Here is a 20,452-nt window from a genome sequence, read left to right as displayed (position 1 = left end):
TTCATCATACCATCCCATTCAGCATCCTGTAGGGTGCTGAGGTTCCCCAGGGATGAGACAGAGGCGTGAGATGGTCAAACACTCACTTTATTTCTGTATGGAGATTCTTTCCAGGATCCCAGGCTGGATAACAGAAACCTCAGGAACGACCGCTGTCCACTTATAGACTCTTCTTGAAAACCAGGTCAATGAGGTCAGCTCCTGAGTCCCCTTTTCCCAGGAGACCTCTTAGTCCTTCCAAGAGAAAGGACATTCCAGTGTGTCTTCAAATTCTGGTGGGGGTGGGGAGGACAAGGATTCCTGGCCTTCAGTTCCTCCCAGAAAGGTCTCCCACCCACCCCTCAAATACTATGATTTGACTGAGTTTGTGATATATGTCTCAGCTCCTTTCTGTGACGAAATGAAGAGGAGGATTGGCACAGTACAAATAACACATTGACAGCAACTGGATCCCAATTTTTGGAAGTAACATAATAAAGATGGCCCCATGATATCTTATATTCTTTTACTACTGAACACTATACCAAGGAAAAACACTCGGGAGATAAACACAGGGTGACACATTTCTATAAAAATGAGACCCATGCACAGTGCAAATCATGGTGTTTCTCACACATGGGAGCTGACAACATTTTAATAAGTTCAATGGAGAATGGGTTAGAGGAAGGCTTGCTGGGCTCTCAGTAGGATGTTCTGCCATAGTTGAACTAGCCAGGACCATCCAATATTCTCTCTTCTTATGTGTGGTGTTGATGCTGTCCAACCACATCCCTTCAGTTCCCTTGGTGGCTCCCTTTGCAATGATCTCAGAGAGCTCATTGCAAAAGTCTCTCTGAAGGTGCTAGGTTTTGGCTTGATTACCGCTGTTGAGGGTAGGTCTTTAAAATCCTGGGGAGAATGTGCTTCTCAGCTGCCTCCATGCCTGATGGGTAGTCTCGACCTATTAGGACAGGTGAGCTAGCCACAAACCAGTCTGGTAGGTTCCTCAAGAGCGGAGGAGCTTTGTGTCCCCAGCTCAGGGCTAAGCACAGAGCAGGTACTCAACAAATTGTTGAATTCAACTCTAACCTCTTCAACAGAGAGGATGTTCCCAAGTCCTAGACACTTTTCTTCTTGGGTATTTTTTATAATCATTCTGGTTCCTTATATACCCCTCTGGAATGAATAACATGGTGCAGTTTTTATTGGAAGTATAATTAATGCTTTGGGCATTGATTTTTTTTTTTGCCCCTAAATTATGTCTTTCATCCATATGTCTACACTGAAATAACTTTATTTAATTTATTTAATCCTTCCCATGCTGCTCTGCAGAATGTGGCTATTGGGTTATTTTGGCGTATACTGTTGCTATACAACTTTCTCAGGGCTGCTGATGCCCTGGTAGGGTTATAGCCCTCATGGCTAGTAAAGGCTAGAGAGCCTGTGGGCAGCATTGGTCTCTGTCAACACCACAAATGCAGCACATGTGCATCCATTCTTCAAACCACAAGGAAGACATTCATGGATGTTACATGAGACTTCTGCTTTCAGCCACATCTGGACAAAGCACAAATCTGGGAGACATCAAGAAATTGTGTGCTCACCTGCTGGAAACCTCAAAGCTTTGCTGAGACATGGAGGATTAAATTCATGGCTCTTGGTAGACTGACTGTCCTGTGGGGTTGGTGGGTCTTCCCACCCCTTTCAGACAGGAGGCCAGTTAAGCCATGGGGGCAGGAAGGGAGATTCAGAGAATCTGAAGGGAAGATATAAGGTGGCCTCTTCCCACAAGTGGAGCTGCAGGGTCCAGCCTCCTTGCTCACTGGACATCTGAGAATAAAGCTAGAATAATAGAATAAATCTGAGACTGCATTAGTGCCCCTGCCCTAAGATACCCCAAAAGGCCAGAGCAGGGAGCCCACATGTTTATCTTCCTTGATGGCATCTCCACCTGTGGAACTTGGCCTGCTAACACTTGATGGAGAGATGCAAACTTTGACATGAAGTCCTCTGCTCTGTCAAATACCAAAACGTTCCAGAAGAAGGAAAATACTCGTGGTTTTAGGATAAATCCGAGCATGTTTGATATGGATATTGACACGTTGTAGCAGTTGCTACTCTCCAGAAACAGGGTACTAAGTCACTAGACTTGCTGTTCTTATTCTTTTTGAGATTACCAATTGATAAAACTAACAAAAAACTCATACAATCCTTGAACCACTGAATGTTAAAAGGAGTACTTAGGTTATCTAGCTCAGCCCCATATTTTACAAATAAGGAAAGAGAGGCTCAGATAGATTAAGTATGGCACAGGCCTCCTGACTCTTGGTCTGTAGCAGACATTAGCTGGCATCACTGGACCTATTTTGCCATACTGGTTGTTCAGGACAGTCCCTGGGGATATAATCCACATGGACCTGAGGCTCTCAATCTCAAGAGGTGTTGATGCACTAAATATTGAGGTCTCTAAAGGAAGGCATCCATGCTTCCTTTTCATGGATGCTTAGAAGACAGAGTTAAACCTTTCCTTTGGATTTTATGTGGTTCCTTCTTTTGTTTACCCTGATGAGTGAAGGTTGATGTGATGTGCTCCACCAGCTAAAGGAGAATAATGTGAGCACGACTATGGACAACTTCACTGAAGTTCATGGAGGCTCCAGGCAAATCCAGGTGCTGTAGGATTCATCCCTAAATGAGCCCCCACATATAACCAAAGTTAATTTTAGAATCATGGAAGAGATTTAGGGGAAATCAAGTCCAACCTTGCCATTTTACAAGCTCAGAGAAGTTCAGCAGTTTGCCTTGGGTCACACAGCATGGGGGATATCAAAGTCATAGAAGAATCCAGATTTTTTTTTAAACTCAGGATTGGATGTTTTCCCTAAAAAATTCTGAACTTTTTCACAAACCCCAGTGTTAGGGAATTTCTGATGGTTTCTAGATCAAGGCATTATCCATGCATGAAGTGAAGCAAGACAAAAATGGTGGTGGCTGCCCCTGCTGAAGACCTGCGGTCTAGGAGAGCATGCTGGAGTAGAAGCTGAAGCTCTCTGTCATGGTCTTGGAGTTGCTGCGAGAGGAGCCATTGGAGGTCAGATCCAGGGACGAGGGTGTGGTCTTGGGACCATCCTCCAGCTCCTCCTCATGGGCCCCCACCACCGTGGAGATGGTGGTCTCCAGGCGGCTGACTTTATACACGCTGCCCTGGGTTTGGAGGTACCGGGTGGATTTCATTTCGAGCCCCTCGTAGTCGCCGGCACTGATAAAGGGGCAGCACCGGAAGGCATGCTTGAAGCCCAGGCGGAACCTGGAGAGACAGAAGATGGGAGAGGTGACCCTTTGGGACAGTCTGCTTCCAGAGGGCATTGTCACCACTATGTCAGCTCTTTAACGCATAGACAAGCCTAAGTATGACTCTCTGTTGTTATTGTTATTATTATTATTTAAAGCTTATTTATTTTGAGAGAGAGAGAGAGCAGGGGAGGGACAGAGAGAGAGGGAAAGAAAGAATCCCAAGCAGGCTCCACACTGTTGGTGCAGAGCCTGATGTGGGGCTTGAACCCATAAACTGTGAGATCATGACCTGAGCCGAAATCAAGAGTCCGACACTTAACTGACTGAGCCACCCAGGCACCCCAATGACCACCATTCCTGATGGGCTCTCCCTTCTCTTGCTTGTCTAAGGTTGGCTTCTTCTGCCAGAACAGCTCTCCTGATCAGTGTGACTAAGTAAGGGCCTTCCAGGCACTGATTCCTCTTTGCTTACCCTGTCCTGCTGGAACTGCTAGAAGAAACTGGGTAAAGCTGCCCAAATTGTATGATGAGATGAGATGGAAAGAGGAAAGTGAGAGGCCAGTGAAGGGAAAAGATGCCCTATGGAGAATGGTATTCTGCGGCCATCAATCTCTCTTTGTGTCTTACTCTCCCTGTCTCCCCCCCGCCGCCCCCCACTGCATGCACAGCCCCCTGTGCATGGATCCACAGGGCAGAGGGAACAAAATCACAGGCCATGAACTAGATCCAGCTTTCAGGCCTGTTTATATGCATCAATAACAGAGGTTTGTTTTTTTTTTAATGTGCACCCCCACCCCCACTAACTTAGTTGCCAGTGTCCAAAAGTCAGAAGATTCACACAAAAGTATGGATGTCTGGTTCTTCTTGGAGAAGAAAAACAAAGTCCACTTTGGGGTCATAAAGCTGCATGGCAATAATTAGTAGGGATGGAGTAGTGTGGTCTTTTTGCTGCAGTCCCTCCCACCCCCTCTTGTCTCACAAAGATTTTGCTCATTTAGGTTGGCTGTTTGGCTGCTATAGAGACAAATGATCTTGTCCCTGGAGAGAGTGTGGGGGATGAGGTCCTCACCTGTCATTGAGGCAGCAGTAGATGATAGGGTTGTACATGGTGGAGCTCATGGCCAGCCACATGATGGCCAGGTAGACCTGCTGAATAAACTTCTCAAGGTAGAGATCAGGGTTGATGTAGGGCAAGAGGAAGAAGATGTGGAATGGCAGCCAGCAGATGGCAAAGGTGCACACCACGACGATCATCATCTTGACCACCTGGCAGGAGGATGGGGCAGGTGAGGTCACCACCACAGCCAACTTTTCTCACGGCTACTTTCTCTCTCCTCCCATGCCCCTCACTGCACACAGTGCAGTGTGTGGTGGGAAGTGTCTATAATAACCCCTTTCGAGGAGGAGACAGGACCATTTATATGTGGTATCAAAGGACTTTGATTGTATCAGTAGTTCTCAGAGTGTGGCTCCGGGACCAGCTTTGTAACCATCATTTGGGACTTGCCAGAAATGAGAATTCTTGGACCCCATCCCACACTTACAGAATCAGAAACCCTGGGGGTGAGACCCAGAATTCTGGTTTGACAAGCCCTTCAGATGACTCTGAAACACAGTCATGTTTGAGAACCTCTGTGTGATATCACCCCTCTGGGCAGTGGCTGCAGAAGCCAAGGGAGAGCAGACAATGACCCAGGGGAATGGGTATTCAGTGGGGAGAGACTCAGTAAGGAGGAGGAAGCAGTGAGGGCAGGGGGGTGGGGGAAGGTGGAGAGGAGGGGCCAGGGTAGTATCAGAGGAAAGAAGAGGAAGGGAGGCATCTGGACAGCTGCAGCTAGGGAGCACCAGATGGTTAAAAGGGATTTAAAAGGTTTTTTATAAATAGTAATGTGACCCACTGTTTCTGTTCTCCATCACTAGTTTTGTTCCTTTTAAAACTTTTTGATGTTTGAACCAAGTGAATGTATTATTTTGTCAAACTTTAATAATAAAAGAGGACTTAACTCTTCAATGCATTTGTAGTTAAGTGTGTGTGTGTGTGTGTGTGTGTGTGTGTGTGTGTGTGTGTGTTAATGGCTTGACAGGTTGCAATTACTCTTAAGGCAAGAAAGAAGTGGCTCTTGCCTATACAGGCAGGCCTAGGTTACAAATACAACCAAGAAAGATCTCTTCCCTCCTCTGTCCCACATCTCCTCTCCTCCTCTCCTCCTTCCACTGTTCCACAGTTCCACTGATCCACAGGGATGTTTTGTGCCTGCTGCCTCTGGGCCTCCTGAGGTTCTGAGGCTCATATGCTTGCCAGCCTGAGCCAGGGCGGGTTAGGTGCTGCTTGCTCTTTGCTTACCTTGCGCTTGGCAGAGACCTGCTCATGGTAACGGTCAGAGGAGTCCCCAGGGATCTCGCTGGCCCACAGTGTGATTCCCACAACAGTGTACGCATAGCCAATCACCAGCAAGGGGAGGAAGTAGATCAGCACAGTTACGCAGATGTGGTACCTGCAACAGGAAGGATGGGAGGGTTCGGTCTAAGGACAGGGATGGTCAAGGCTTGCCAACCACCTTTCTCAGCATTTGCCATTAATGAGCTTGGATGATAAGGCAGCATGGAGTCTGGCCACCTGCATTGGGTGGTTGGCTGATATATGAATGGATAAACTAGAGAAAGCAAATCTCTTCAACTTAGGTTTTTCTTGTGGACTTTTTCCATAATAGAGATTCCTGTTGAGATTGAAGAAAGAAAAAACATTGATGAAAGGGAACTGAATCTGTTGTATACTTATGACAATTTCAGTTGATGGTAAGTTCAATATTGCTTACATTCCCCCTCCAAAAAAAATGCAACCTTAGGCTGCATTAATAAAAGTGTATTCTCTAGAATGCAGGAGGTGTTTGTACCACTCGGTTAATTCCAGTCAGATTACATTTAGGCTGGGCTTTTGTGCAGGAGTGTAGACAAACTTGTACATTCAGGTGAGAACCACTAGGTGGTTGGTGAGCTCTCATTCTTTCTGTAGGACAAGTGGATTCACAGGTATAAGAATAATTAGCTTGGAGGAGAGAAACAAAATTTATCCTAGAACTAGGATCAGTGGGTGAAAGCCACAAAGTATAAGCTAATTCTAAGCCTGGCCCTTAAAAATGTATCTGCAAATGGAAGCTTCCTGGGTCTCTGGGTTACAGCTTGCAAAATAGATACCAATTGACTTGAGTTTGACTGGGACAAATTGACATGGGCAGGAAATAAGCTTTTGCAGTATTAAACCACTGAGAATTTTTTCTCCAAGATTTTATCTAAATTCAAGTTAGTTAACACATAGTGTAGCATTGGTTTCAGGAGTAGGATTTAGTGATTCATCACTTACATACAACACCCAGTGCTCATCACAACAAGGCCCCTTCTTAGTACCCATCACCCATTTAGCCCATCCCCAACCTCCCCTCCAGCAACTCTCAGTTTGTTCTCTGTAATTAAGAGTCTCATGGTTTGCCTCCCTCTCTGTTTTTATCTTATTTCTGCTTCCCTTCTCCCATGTTCACTTGTTTTGTTTCTTAAGTTCTGCATATGAGTGAAATCATATGATATTTTCCTTTCTTTGACTGACTTATTTCACTTAGCTATAATACACTATAATACACTGTAGTTCCATTAACATCATTGCAAATGGCAAGATTTCATTCTTTTTGATGGCTGAGTAGTATATACATACCATATCTTCTTTATCCATTCATTAGTCAATGGACATTTGAGCTCTTTCCATAATTTGGCTATTGTTGATAAACTACTGAGATTTTGATGTTTGTTGCAACAACATAACTTATTCTATTTTGTTTAAGGCAAGTGTCCTTCTAAGTAGGATGCTTAAATAATTTTTTGAATTTTGAGAAAGGATATTTTTCTCAGTGAGTGCTTTGTATATCTGGTTAGTTATAGCCCTTTTCTCCTGATGTGAGTTTAATGGAGAGGATCCATTAGTAGTAATAGTAGTAATAATAGTGGGAACAGCTAATATTTCAGGGAGTTCACTCTAGATCGCTATGTTGATAATAATGTTAATGATAGTATTAATAGCAGAAACGATAGTTAGATTTTATTTAGTGAAGAGCACAATGCCACTCACTTTACCGTTATTCTTATTTAATCCTCAAAAAAAATGATTAGGCGTGTACTATCATAATCCCATTCTGTAGATGAGGAAACTGAAGTTAAGAATTTAATTAACTTTCCCAAATTCACAGCAGGTAAAAAGAGGAGGTTGGAATAAGAAGGCAGGACTGTGACCCCAGAACCAGCTTTTTGTCACTGGAGAAAAGTCATCCAGTGATGACTCTGTTTATGCTTATTCTCTTAAATGATTTTTTTTCCAATAAAGAAAACCTACTTATTCATTTAATTTCTCTTTATCGGTACTATGTTTTCATTACTTCTTTGCAAAGCTCCACAGTTTTACTTATTCAGCTTCCTGTGAATATTAAAATTTGCAGCTTGAAGACACTTGACGAGCTCTTAAATAATGCACAACAGCTTCAGCAAAGCAGGGTGCTGAGTGCATCCGTTTTGTGCAGACAGGCTGCTCCAACAGTCTCAACAGGCTGTTAAGGTCCCCCTTGATTTTCACCTCCTCTGGGAGCCTCTGGGTTCTCCAGTCACCATGGCAGTGAGTGCATACTGAGTTTCCTACCTGATCTCAACCTCTCCCCCGATTGCTGTACTTATCACTTGGATATAAGGGGACAGGGAGACCCTGGGAACCTTCAGGATACACCTGCTTCTCCTACGTGGAAGAATAGTCCTGCCTTATGCAAACCGATACTTGGTTGATGATCAAAACACAGTAGTTGAGCTTTGTGGGGCCAGTGCCTCAGAGTGCTGAGCATCTATATGGGAGTCAGGGACACGATGGAAGGACACTGCAGTCCAGTCACCGGTGCTCCTAACCCTGGACCAGTGGATCCCAAACTTGAGCCAGCTTCAGAATCACCTGGGGGAGCTTGTACAAACACAAAGGGCTGGACCCCACCTGGACTTGCCCACTTAACAAGTCTGGGGTGGGCTTGAGAATCTGCTTTCATAACAAATTCCCAGTTCATGCTGCTGCTGGTCCAGGTTCAGACTTTGAGAAACACTGTCCTAAACCAATGATTCTTGAGCCCGGAATCACATGAGAATCACCAGGGGAGCTTTTAAAATGATCAGTGCTCAGAGACACATTAAATTGGCCTTGATTGTAGAAGCAGGAAACCACAGCTGAGAAAAATTTCCCAAGTTATTCTTGCATATGGTTAGCACTGAGAAGCACTGTTTCAGGTCCAAGTCTGCAAGCCTGTTGGAACCCCATTGTTTGAGATTTTATGACTTCACTAAGATGTGTGTTAACCATATTTTTTAGTTTCTGTATCTGATGCTTTGAGGTCTAGGCCTTGTTGACCTGGAAAGGACTGTGCCTCCTTGGGTTAGTTAATTCCTAGAGATAACTCCTGCTAGTGTGCCTTTCCTATGCAAACTAATGAACCCAGGGCCTATACTCCCCACCCACTTGTTTTCTCAGGGGCTCTTACACTGTGGGATGCTATCCAGCTGCCATGGTCACCCCACGGCCACTTCAGACAGTCAGGGGCACAGAGCTCATGGAAATGATTCAAACTAGCCAATTCTAAGCCTGTTTATCCTGCCTCACCCATTCCTTCTCTGGAACACACAATAAAAGCCTTCCTGAAGTCTCCTGCGCTCTCTCTCTGCCCGTGGCCCTATGTGGTGCACTTGCCCCTTTGTCCTGGGAACTATGAGTAATAAACTATCTTTTCAATGGCAATCATGTCCTTATCTGTTGGCCTCACCATACTTGAATAGAATATAAAACATACACTTTAAAACAAAGTACCCTTTGGAAAAATCACAGATCAGACCATTAGGAAAATGCTAAAATGAATCAATAAACATAAATTATCAGCTTCTATTTTTTTAAAAGAAGGAAAAGTAATTTTCTTATTTGTAAACAACAAAAAGTATGAACTTAATTTCAGTTAAAAAGTACTTTAGTCAGGGAGAGCATTAACTTGTCCATTGTAGAACAGGGATAATTGAAAATAACACAGGAATATCACCCAGCAATTCCACTTCTAGATATATACCCAGAAGATTTGAAAGCAGGGGCTCAAATAGATACTTACACACCAATGTTCATAGCAGCACTATTTCCCATAGCCAAAAGGTGGAAGCAACCCAAATATCCCTCAAAAGTTGAGTGGATAAACCAAATGTGGTATATATTTACAATGGAATATTACTCAGCCATGAAAAGGAATGAAGTTCTAATACATACCACAACATGGGTAAACCTTGCAAACATGTTAAGTGGATAAGCCAGACACAAGAGGACAAATACTGGATGATTCCACTTAAATTAAATATCTAGAATAGGCAAATTCATAGAAACAGAAAGTGGAATAGAGGTTACCAAGGGCTGGGGAGAGGGGATGGAATAATAGGTACAGAATGTGGGATAATGGAAAAGTTCTGGAAATGGATCGTGGTGATGGTTGCAACAATATGGTGAATGTAAAATGGTAAATTTTATGTTATATGTATTTTATCACAATAAACTTAATTTAAAAAATCCATGAGAAAATTCTAGTGAAGCTGGGGTCTTACATCTCCAGATGAGTAGTTTTCTGCTCCCTTTGGGAGCCCCTCAACAATCTCCCTCCCTCCCTCCCAAATCATAAAAAAGCAAACAAACCTGTAGGTTTGATTCTTGGATGGGATCAAAGGTAAAATGTATCCTCCTAAATCTTGCTCAGATAAGCCCCTTTTGCCTAGAAATTGCAAGTACTCGGGATGCCTGAGTAGTTCGGTTAAGCGGCTGACTTTGGCTCAGGTCATGATCTCACGGTTTATGAGTTTGAGCCCTGCATCTGGCTGTCTGTTGTCAGTGCAGAGCCTGCTTTGGATCCTCTGTCCCCTCCCCTCTCTCTGCCCCTCCCCCAACTTGTGCGTGCACGTGCACGCGCTCTTTCTCACTCTTTCAAAAATAAACAAAAAATAAAAAATAAAAAAAGAATTGCAAATACTCAATCCAAAAAATGTCCAAGTTACTAAAAATTCTAAATGACTCTACATTAAAAAAGTTCAAAAAAATTCTAAGGTCAAATGAATGAAATTCCATCATTAGAAAAAATGAAAATAAATACATTTCTTCCATCTTGACACCTTCTTGAAGAAATTTTACCATATTCTTGTAGTTACCTGGAGATAATCCTGTTTTGTAATTTTTTTTTCCATAATCATTGTTTTAAAGAGCCCGCCAATGGAATTTCGTGTAATCTTATTATGTGAGGCTCCATGCTTTTTTTTTTTTTTTTTTTTTTTTTAATTCTCCAATCTGATATTCCTAGGTTCCTGCCAGGCAGGGTTTAATCAGCTCTCAGAGTTAGTATCCGCCTTGAGAGAAGAGAAGAAGGGGTCAGGGGTGCATCTGAAGTGAGTGAGAGAAAGGACCAGGAGTGACAGCAAGAGGCTGTGACAGCAGGGGTGGCTTGGTTCCCACTTGATGAGATATGTCGGTGGATTCCGATCATTAAATTTTGCCAGTGGACTTACTGGTACCCTCGGAAGGCAAGTGCATGCAACAACCTCCTACCTTTGTTCCCTCCAGGTCACCCCTCTAGAAGCGGCACCTATTACAAGATAAAATTGCTGTATACAGACTGTGTCACCCCAAATCCTGCAGATTCGCCTGTCCTTAATGCCGTAATGCTCACTAATCCAGGTTTACTAACGTCTCACTATCTGGAGTCACTCATTGCTCAAGCACCAACAGTTCCAGTCTCTGAAATAGTCCTCAGCATCTGAAATCAGATAGATGGGTTTATTAAATAGTATCCAGTGTGTCTTCTAATGCACTTCATGGAGGCTCTAGGTGCCCTGAGGTGGGGGAGGAAGGGAGACAAGAGGGCAGAGCTCTGGGGTTCCTGCTGTCCCTCTAAACAAGCAACTCTGCTGGGTTTATATGTGGCTTTCTGTGGATCAGGTTGTTAGGTGGTGGTGGTGGGAGATTTCGGCTGTCACAGAAAGGTGGATGAGCACTGCTGTGCTTCTCTGATTCAATGCGTTAACCCTCATTCATTATGTCAGCCTTCTCTACAGTTTCCACACCATGTAATCAGCCCCTTACTTCTTGAATACCCCCTGTGATGCGCTGCTCACTAGCTATAAAGCCAGCACCATCGGCAATACCTGGAGCTTGTTAGAGACGAAGATTCTCAGTCCCCACTCTGGATGGGCCAAATCGGAAAATGTGTACTTTAATAAGACTTTCTGGTGATTCATGTGCAAGTTCAAGTTTGAAGCACAGTGCTCTCCATCTTGGCTGCACACTGGAATCACCTGGGGAATGTTGAAAACTTCGAGTGTGTGGTTTCCAGTCTCAGCTTCTGACTTAAGACTGGCCTGCAGTGCTGCCTTGGCATCAGAGTGTCAGAAGCTCTCCAGAGGGTTCTCCTTGTGGCTGGGGCTGAGAGTCATCGTCGTTGAGCCTACTCCTGCTGGCAGCTGTGACTGATGTCGTTCCTTCTTAAACTAAGAACCTGTGGCCCGGTAGCTTTCACTACATCCTATGTCACAGGCAACAAGCTGAACCTGCCTCCTGGGATGGTCCTGCCAAGTTGAGATAACCAGGAACACGCCTGAGCCCTCTTTGCATCTCGGACTTGTGGGGCCACCCCTCGATAGACATGAGCTGAGCAGTACCCCCTTGCTGCCCTTCCTTGAGCAGCCCTCAGGCTGTCTCTTCCTCAAGCACAGTGCTAGATGCCTGCTTAACTTTTTACTTCCTTCCAAAAAATTGTCTTCTTTGCAGATAAATGTGGTTTCTTCCTAGTAAAAGAAAAAAAAAATCCATATTTTTTTTGCTCACTTTCACTTCTAGGCATTAGACCAAATCCCAAAGCCCTTGCAGTCCTATTGGAGACAAAACGAAACTGCAGTCTACTAATTCATAAATTCTGTGGCCCTGTGTAAGGAATCCAAGCCTCTGTTCCCATTACCAGGAGCTCAGTCTTTGGGGGACACAGAGAAGTGCCGAAGAATGTAATATGGGAAGTGACTGACAGTGGTTACCTCTTCAAGTGGAGTGGAGACACTGAGAAAGGTGTCAGGGGCCTTTATAAATATATATAAAATATAAAAAATATATACATATGTAAACAATTTTTAAAATTACCCTGAAAACAGTAGGCATTTTGTTACTAAGTGCATGGAGAATAATGGGAATGCAGAAGTGAGACTCTCAACCAATCCAATCAGGGACGCTTCCTGCAGGAGGTGTGCTTGGCCACGCCCTGATATGTGTGCAGGAGGTGGGCACTACAAGTGGTGAAAACAGCAAGTGCAAAGGCACCGAGGGAGGACCTTGGCATGATGCGGTGCTGTGCTGTGACTCAGACTAATGGAACATGGCTGTGTGAGGAAGTATCAGGAGACTTAGACAGAAAGGTAGACAGAGGACAAATCATGAAGTGCATTTTATGACATGCTGGAGAGTTTATAATGTATTTTGAAGTTGATGGGAAATCACAAAATGGTTTTAAACAGGGAGTGACATGATCAGATACTTGTGCTCTGGCCACAGTGGGGCTTGGATGGAGGCAGGAAAGGCTAGAGGCACCAGCCTTTAGGAAGCTGTGCAAGGAGCCAGGCTGGAAGCGGCAATGACCTGAGCTAGAGCCATGGCAGACTGGATGGATGGGGAGGAGAGGAAGACCCCAAGGGGTGCTGTGGCTGGGAGGAAAAGCTGGTGGGCTTGGCTGCCATTCGGCACTTTAGCTGGGTTTATGGCCTGTGTGAATGGGGGAGAGTGAGGCTGACTGTTGCAGGTATGGGGACCCGGGAGGAGGAGCAGGTTTGTTGGGGAGGTCAGCAAGCTGACGTTTGGACATGCTGACCTTCAGGGCAAGCAGTTGAATGTCTGAATCTGGCTGGAACTAGGACAAGAGGCCTGGGTGGAGATTAGATTTGGATCCCTTGGGTATCCCCAAACCCTGAGAAGATGAGGGGAGAGAGGGGGCTGGCAGAGGAGGCCCACATGAGGATGAGCCCAGGGCAGGAGGGAAGGAGGAGAGTGAGGGGTGGGAGGTGCAGGGCGGGGAGGGAGAGTCCAGGGACTGGTGGAGCCTGCCTGGGGGAGGAGTGTTGGGAGGCGGAGGTGGGATGAGGACAGGAACTTGCTCTGTGGTTTTGGAAATAGGAGGTCATGGGCAGATTCCATTTTTGTGGTGTGGTCAGCGATGATTAGAGCAGGTGGGCCAGCTGATGGGGAGTGAGGAATGGGGGCAGTAAGTGGGGGCTCCATTCCTAAACTGCTGGGTCACAAAAGGGAGGGAGAGGTCAGGGGACAGAGAAAGACATTTGCATGGGATAACAAAGCCCTCGTGTACCCTCCCCTGCTTGTGACCAGTCTACCCTGGGATATAGAGATGTGAGGACATGTCCTCGCTGTCCTTGAGAGAGGGCTGGGATCATACTCCCATTAACTGCATCCAGGCATAAACTTGGGGCAGAAATGCCCCCAGGTCAGCCTCTTTCAGGATGTGCTGACCAATCAAGGCAGATGCTCAAGTGTATTCATTGAATTCACAGAAAAATTGGGTTCCCCAGATTCCTACCCCCAAATGGTGCTGCCTCCTGAAGGCAGTGGCTCAGCTCCTGCCAGTGAACAAGAGGAAATAAAACATATGTTTTTCTGCAGTCATTATCCAAACCACGCAAGTCAGAATTTTGATGTGTTCTTCTCCAGGCTCCTTTTTATGTTTTATCTGCTTCATTAGATGCTATGGTCCTTGGAGACAGAGCCCAGCGGTGTCCCTCTTTAATCACCCTTGCAGAACTGGCCCCAAGGAAACTCTTCATAGAAAGATACCATCTCAGGATTGGAAGGACATTAGAATTCTCACCCGCTCCATACCCACAGCCAGCAAGAAGCCCCCTTGAGGGCATCCTCTTGAATACCCTGCAGGCACAGAGCCCCAGGCCTGACCATTTTCCATTTCTTCATTTTTTTCTTCTTTCTTTCTTTCTTTCTTTCTTTCTTTCTTTCTTTCTTTCTTTCTTAATTTCTTTCTTTCTTTCTTTTTCTTTCTTTCTTTCTTTCTTTCTTTCTTTCTTTCTTTCTTTCTTTCTTTCTTTCTTTCTAGAGAGAGCAAGCAAGCACAGGGTAGGGACAGAGGGAGAGAGAGAGAGAGAATCTTAAGCCCCATCTCAGGGCTTGATCCCATGACCCTGAGAACATGACTTGAGCCAAAATCAAGAATCAGACGCTTAACTGATTGAGCCACCCAGGCACCCCGATTTTGTAATCAATAGTTTTCTTGTTGCAAGCACTATATATTCATTGTGGATTTGAAAATACAGGCAAGCATTAAAAGAACACCTTTAGAAGTTCTTGTGAGCCCATGACCTAGAAATAAATCCTAATAAAGTTGACATCTTCCTATACCTAGCTGCACATTCACACTCTTACTTGTACATACATAAGTATATTTTATATTACTTCAAAAATAACACTGTGCCACAATCATCTTTTTATGTCAATGAATCTATTTCTTTGACAATGTTTCTAACCAGTGTGACCATGCCCCATATTATAGAAGTACATGGGTATTCAGCCTGCCTTCTAATTGGGACGTTTGAGTTATTTACAATGTTTTTATATTTAACTGATACTGTAATTAACATCTTCAATACATATCTTTGCTCTCATTCTCATTTCCCAACAATTAATTAGCCAGAATTAAAGTATTATTAAAGGTTTGGCATATATTGTCCCTCTTCAGAAAGTATCTGCTAACTTATGGCCTCTGGGCTTTCTCTTTTTCCTGCATGGTGGCACTGGGTGTTGGGATGTGTTAGTCTTTAACAACATGATAGCTTACTTTTAATATTCTTTATTCATTATAAATTGAAATTTTATAATTATGCCTTTTGTCATTGTCATTTTTTCTTTTCCAAATTGACCACTTGTATAATTCGCTTGATTTTACATGGGGTTGTTCATACAGTCCTTACTAATTTGTGAGAATTCTTTATGGCTTCTATCATATTATACTTAGAATTGCCTTTTCAATATCATAGTTATGAAAATATTCACCCCTGCTTTCTTCCAGTTTATTTATTTGATTATTTGTGTTGTAACTATTCAGTCCATCAGGGATCTATTTTGATGAGTGTTATGACAAAAGTTGCCACATTGTTTTCTTCACTAATTGTCTACAGCTTTCCCAGCACCGCTATTAGATATTGCGTCCTTTCCTTGCTGAATTGAAATTGCACTTATACCTTATACCACTAACATGTATCCTTGGCTCTGTTTGGGCTTTTGTTCCGTTTCCTTGATCTTTCTTTCTGGTGCTAGCTCCACACAATCTAGTTTTTGTGGCTTTGTAGTATATCATTTATCCATGGCAGTACAACTCTCGTATTATTTTACTCAGTTCTCCAATACGGAATATTTCTAGACCTTCTTAAGAAGAGGGTCAGGGGATAGTTTCAGTTATTTGCGGCCAGGATTTCAGCTTCCCAGAAGATATCATATGGCAAATCCACTGGCCCAACCCTGCACTGGTTCTCATGATGTCCTGGTTTCAGAGTTTCTCTTGGTCAGCTCTCTCAGACAAAGAGAAAGGTCCTAAAGAGGATGTGTTGCCGGGAATGGCTCCAGAGTTTGGAAATGCTCTAAGAAGAGACATGTAAACAATGGACTCCCAAGCAGAAAGAAACCAAGCTCCCTTACCCACACCCCTCCTCCTTCCAGTCTGCTCATGGGAATAGGGTAGAGACAGGAGGACTACACCCCTGCCTGAAATTTTCACTGGGCTATATGTTAAAGAACAAAATAAACCCTGAATCACAAAGCTTCTGCAGACTTCATAATGCTGAGAGAAGAACATAAATCAGATGGCCCTTGGTTTAGCCGAGGACCTTATTGTGTTCAGGCACAAGAAGATAGGCTAGAAGTTTAATTTGAGGAAGGGAGACATATGCTCAACCTGTCTCTGCGTAAGAGAATATCAAGAGTATAGGTAACAAGAAAAAAAGAGAAAGATGAGAGATTAGGCATGAGAGGGAGGGGAGGGGGCCGGGAGAGACAGAGAGAACAAGAGTGAGCGTTCCTGAACCCCATGACTGAAAGCAGGGATTAGTAAAAGGGCACAGCCAGCAAGAGTTTGCCTGTGGTGAGGACTGTTCAACAGAGTACAAAGAACAGTGGTATCTGAGGGTAAATTCAAGAAGGTATTATCCTGTCTTGTGCTGTAATTCTCCAATTTCTATAATCACTCCTCTCATGTTCTGTAAACAGCCTCGACAACTCCACATCAGTGGGGCCTTGAGGAAATTAAGGAGGAGGAGTTGTTTCTGGAGTGGGGCCAAGGGGGCTGGTCTGAGCTAGTGGTGGCCAGGAAGATGCCGTGGTGGGTGAAGGTTCTTACTTCGGTGGGATAGGGAATGTGGAGAAGGAGACTCTGTCTCAGGAGGCAGGGAGACAGAGAGGGAGCCCCTGAGTCTGTATTCCATTCCCTGGTCAATCTTCTCTGTCTGGCAGATGACATCAAATCATGTAGATATTCCTGGAATCCCCTTAGTAGTTTTGGAAGCCCCAACCACGCCAGACAGCCCAGATAGCGACGTTTGGGCAGACAATCACCACCAGGTGGCGCCAAACTGAAACCGGCACCCGGGCCAATCAGCATTTCCTTGAGAGTGCAGGCATTTCCCGGTAACAGGGGCCTTAAAGCATCGCGCATTTTATGTGCTTGCATTCGTTGCACAGGGCCCAAGTCACCCCCCCCCCCCCCCCCCCCCCGCCATCCCTTACCATGTCATGATGCCATTTTCCAGTATGTACCTCGGTCCAGTGTTTACCAACGTAGCACGAGCTTTGCTAGCCTCTTTGGTTTATTACAATCCCATTGAGAACAAGACTGCATTTTTTTGTCTGCGACATGTTTTTTACAAGTATTGGCAGGCACTGATGAATGTTTTGCTGATACAACTCACCCACCCTCAACCCCTCCAGATAGTTAATACGCTCTGCTTGAGGTTGGCAGACTATCACTTCAGCGAATCCACCTTGCTGGATGAGTAACCAAGGACAGATCTGGGATGTGCTTTTTGCCCTGGCTGCTGCAGCCTCTAATGAAATTGGAGTTGAGGGGGACTCAGATACATGCAGCAGAACTGATGCTTGTACTTTATCATTCTCTTGAACATTTAACTTACAGTTACTTATGTATTTATTTTTTGGTGGGGCATTGTTTTAAAACTGCTCCAATCGGTGCCAAATGGTATCGGTTAACGTTTCCTGATGTAAGTAAGTTGCACCATAAATGTACGTGTTGGCTGGTTTTTACACTCCCCCTCGTCCCTGGGATCTGAGGAACACTTAAAATAATCAAAACAATCCGAGCCATAATAGCCTGTCCACCCTGTCTGGACTAAGTTCCCAGACTCATGGTGCTCATGCCAAGTGCCCCTTCTCGTGCTGTGTCTGCAAAGTATCTCCTCTTCACAAAGCAAATCTTAGCACTAACACCTGCTAACAAATGGCCAGTTAGTGGCCATTTTCCTTTTCTTTGGGAGATATCTTCTGATGAAATCTAGTTTGAAGCATGGTACAATATAAACAGCTGTTGGCTTGTAAAAGATGTAGAAATTTCACATTGCCTGTGTGCAGTAGTTTCATTGTAAAGGTGTTTCTGCCAAGTGGATTTGTCTTTGTGTGATTACCTCTGGGACTTGGGGTAAGAGACAGTTATTGCTAACCCCATTTTAAATTGAAAAATTAAAGTACAGGGAAGGTGATTGCCTTGTTCAAGTCACTCAGGGTTGAAATGGGAATAGAAAACAGATCTGTCCTTTTCTCTTTGCAACCCTTTGCATTTTTTCCTCTTTCTGCTCAGATGAGCTCAGAAGAAGAATGGATAAATGTCATGCAGAGCAGGGAAACCATAGTTTTTAAAGAAGGAACACATACACCAAGCACAAAAATTATCCACAGCATTTGATAAAGGCAGGTAATTTATTGAAAAATAGAATAGCTAAAAACATCAGGCCTAGCATTCAAGTTCATCTACATGGATGACTTGGAATGTGGACAAGTCTTGGATTCCGGTTTACACCTGAATTCATTCTTGTATTTCTACTGTCGTTTCTTGTCTTGAACCCTGAGCCCAAAGAGGATCTCAATTGGCTGAAACATGTGGGAAAGACAAACACCCTACTTTCTGTTCCTCAGCCAAAAGTTAGTGTCTTCTTAGCATAGACACTAGACCATTATACTATGAGCCACACAGGCCGCCAGTTTGTAGCTTCCATTAACAAATTGAGCAATGCAATTTATGTGTCTCACAAAAAATATTCAAGGAGACTACATTAATCAATTTGAAATCGGATGGGGATTGTATATGAGAGGACAAACATTTTTAATGTGGGAGTATTGGTAGATTTTCATGCCTCTCCAAGCTGGCCAAAGAGAATCTAGTAATTTCTGCAACCAACTTTTATGAGCCTTTCCTCTTACAAAAAAAGGGGTCTTTATTGCTGGAATAAAAGCTAAGCCGATCTGTGCCTTAGAGACAGACATTCTGTGTGGACTTGATGTGGGAAGGAGGTTCTGACTGGGGAGGGCCTGAAGGGGGCAGTGATGCGTATGAGAGCAGGAGGTAGGAGAAGATGAGGAATTGTTTGTGATTATTGCTGTGGACAACCGTTTTTGCCTACTTTTTATTTTATTTTTTTTTTTATTTTTTTTTCAACGTTTTTTATTTATTTATTTTTGGGACAGAGAGAGACAGAGCATGAACGGGGGAGGGGCAGAGAGAGAGGGAGACACAGAATCGGAAACAGGCTCCGAGCCATCAGCCCAGAGCCTGACACGGGGCTCGAACTCACGGACCGCGAAATCGTGACCTGGCTGAAGTCGGACGCTTAACCGACTGCGCCACCCAGGCGCCCCTAATAGCGTTCCTATCTTTATTACTTTTGCCTATTAAACTAGGCTTCCTACTAAGACCGATGCTTTGTTATTAAACAAAGATCAAGACTGCTTGTTTTTGACGACTTTGACAGTTTTGAGTCAGGCATTTTGTAGAGTGTCCCTTAGCTGGGATTTGTCTAATGTTTTTCTCATTACAAGATGGGGGACATGGGTTTTTTGGAGGAAGACCCCAGAGGTAAGATGCCATTCTCATCACATAATACCAAGGGTACATGCTATTAATATGGCTTATCATTGTTGGTATTGATTTGGATCACTTGACTGAGGTAGCATTTGTCAGGTTTATCCATCCTAAAGCTACTCTCTGCCCCTTTCCATACTGTACTCTTTGGAAGAGAGTCACTACACACAGCCCACACTTGAGGATAGGGAGTTATGTTCCCCTTCCTGGACAGTAGGGTATCTACATAAATTATTTGGAATATTTCTGCATGGGATAATATGGGACCAATAGAATATTTGTCTGTTCTTCCTCACCTACTTGTTTATTCAATCCTTTATATAAATATGGACCTATGTATATGTATTCTATACCTTGGATTATAATCCAATACTACTTTATTTATTTTGTTCTAATTGCCCCAACTTCAGTCATTGGGAGCTCTTCTGATTGCCCCTCCATGTCTCTTGACTTCCAACATTGTTTGTTTGTGTGTGGAGGTGTGTGTGTTGGTTCCTTTTTGTTAAAGCCAAAATTAGAAACCAAGATCTGGGTACTGGGTGATACAAAGCCTCATTACCTTTTCCAAGTGCAACCATATTTATTTTGTCATTTTCTCCCGCCCACCTCCTTCCCTCCTGCCCCAGCCAATCCCCCTCAGAGTGAGTAAAATCATTCCAACTCTACATAAGAGGAAACTAAGGAACTGCCCTTCAAAGATCATGCAGCAGATCTCAAACGAGACCCTAAATCTCACACCTCTGAGTCTCAAGTTATTTCCCCATCACACCTATGCTCTGTACTCTGTGCTCCTCTGTGCCTCTGGGGAAGTTTCATGGGTTCAAGACTTCCTGCTCACTTAATCTGCACAGCAACCAGAGGAAATAGATGCTCCTATCTTTATCTCTACTCTGAAGGTGAGGAAGCTGAGACACAGTAGCTTCTGCATAGCTGTGCATCTGGTGAGTCGTGGT

General features: G+C 44.1%; 1 protein-coding gene across 1 annotated transcript in view; it reads right to left on the bottom strand.

Moving 5' to 3' along the window:
* Nucleotides 1-71: 71 nt before the first annotated feature.
* The window catches only part of TACR1 (tachykinin receptor 1), a 142,355-nt gene continuing 121,974 nt past the window's right edge, over nt 72-20,452 (bottom strand). The window contains exons 3-5 of the mRNA XM_060656633.3: nt 5,618-5,768; nt 4,343-4,539; nt 72-3,286 (exon numbers count right to left, since the gene is read on the bottom strand). Coding sequence (XP_060512616.1) covers nt 2,995-3,286; nt 4,343-4,539; nt 5,618-5,768 — 640 coding nt within the window. The 3' untranslated portion in view covers nt 72-2,994. The remainder of the gene's footprint in view (nt 3,287-4,342; nt 4,540-5,617; nt 5,769-20,452) is intronic.

This window comes from Panthera onca, chromosome A3 (assembly GCF_046562875.1).
Source record: "Panthera onca isolate mPanOnc1 chromosome A3, mPanOnc1 haplotype 2, whole genome shotgun sequence".
Taxonomy (NCBI): domain Eukaryota; kingdom Metazoa; phylum Chordata; class Mammalia; order Carnivora; family Felidae; genus Panthera; species Panthera onca.
The sequence above is the reverse complement of the archived record's forward strand: the minus strand, read 5'-3'. Positions and strand labels throughout refer to the sequence as shown.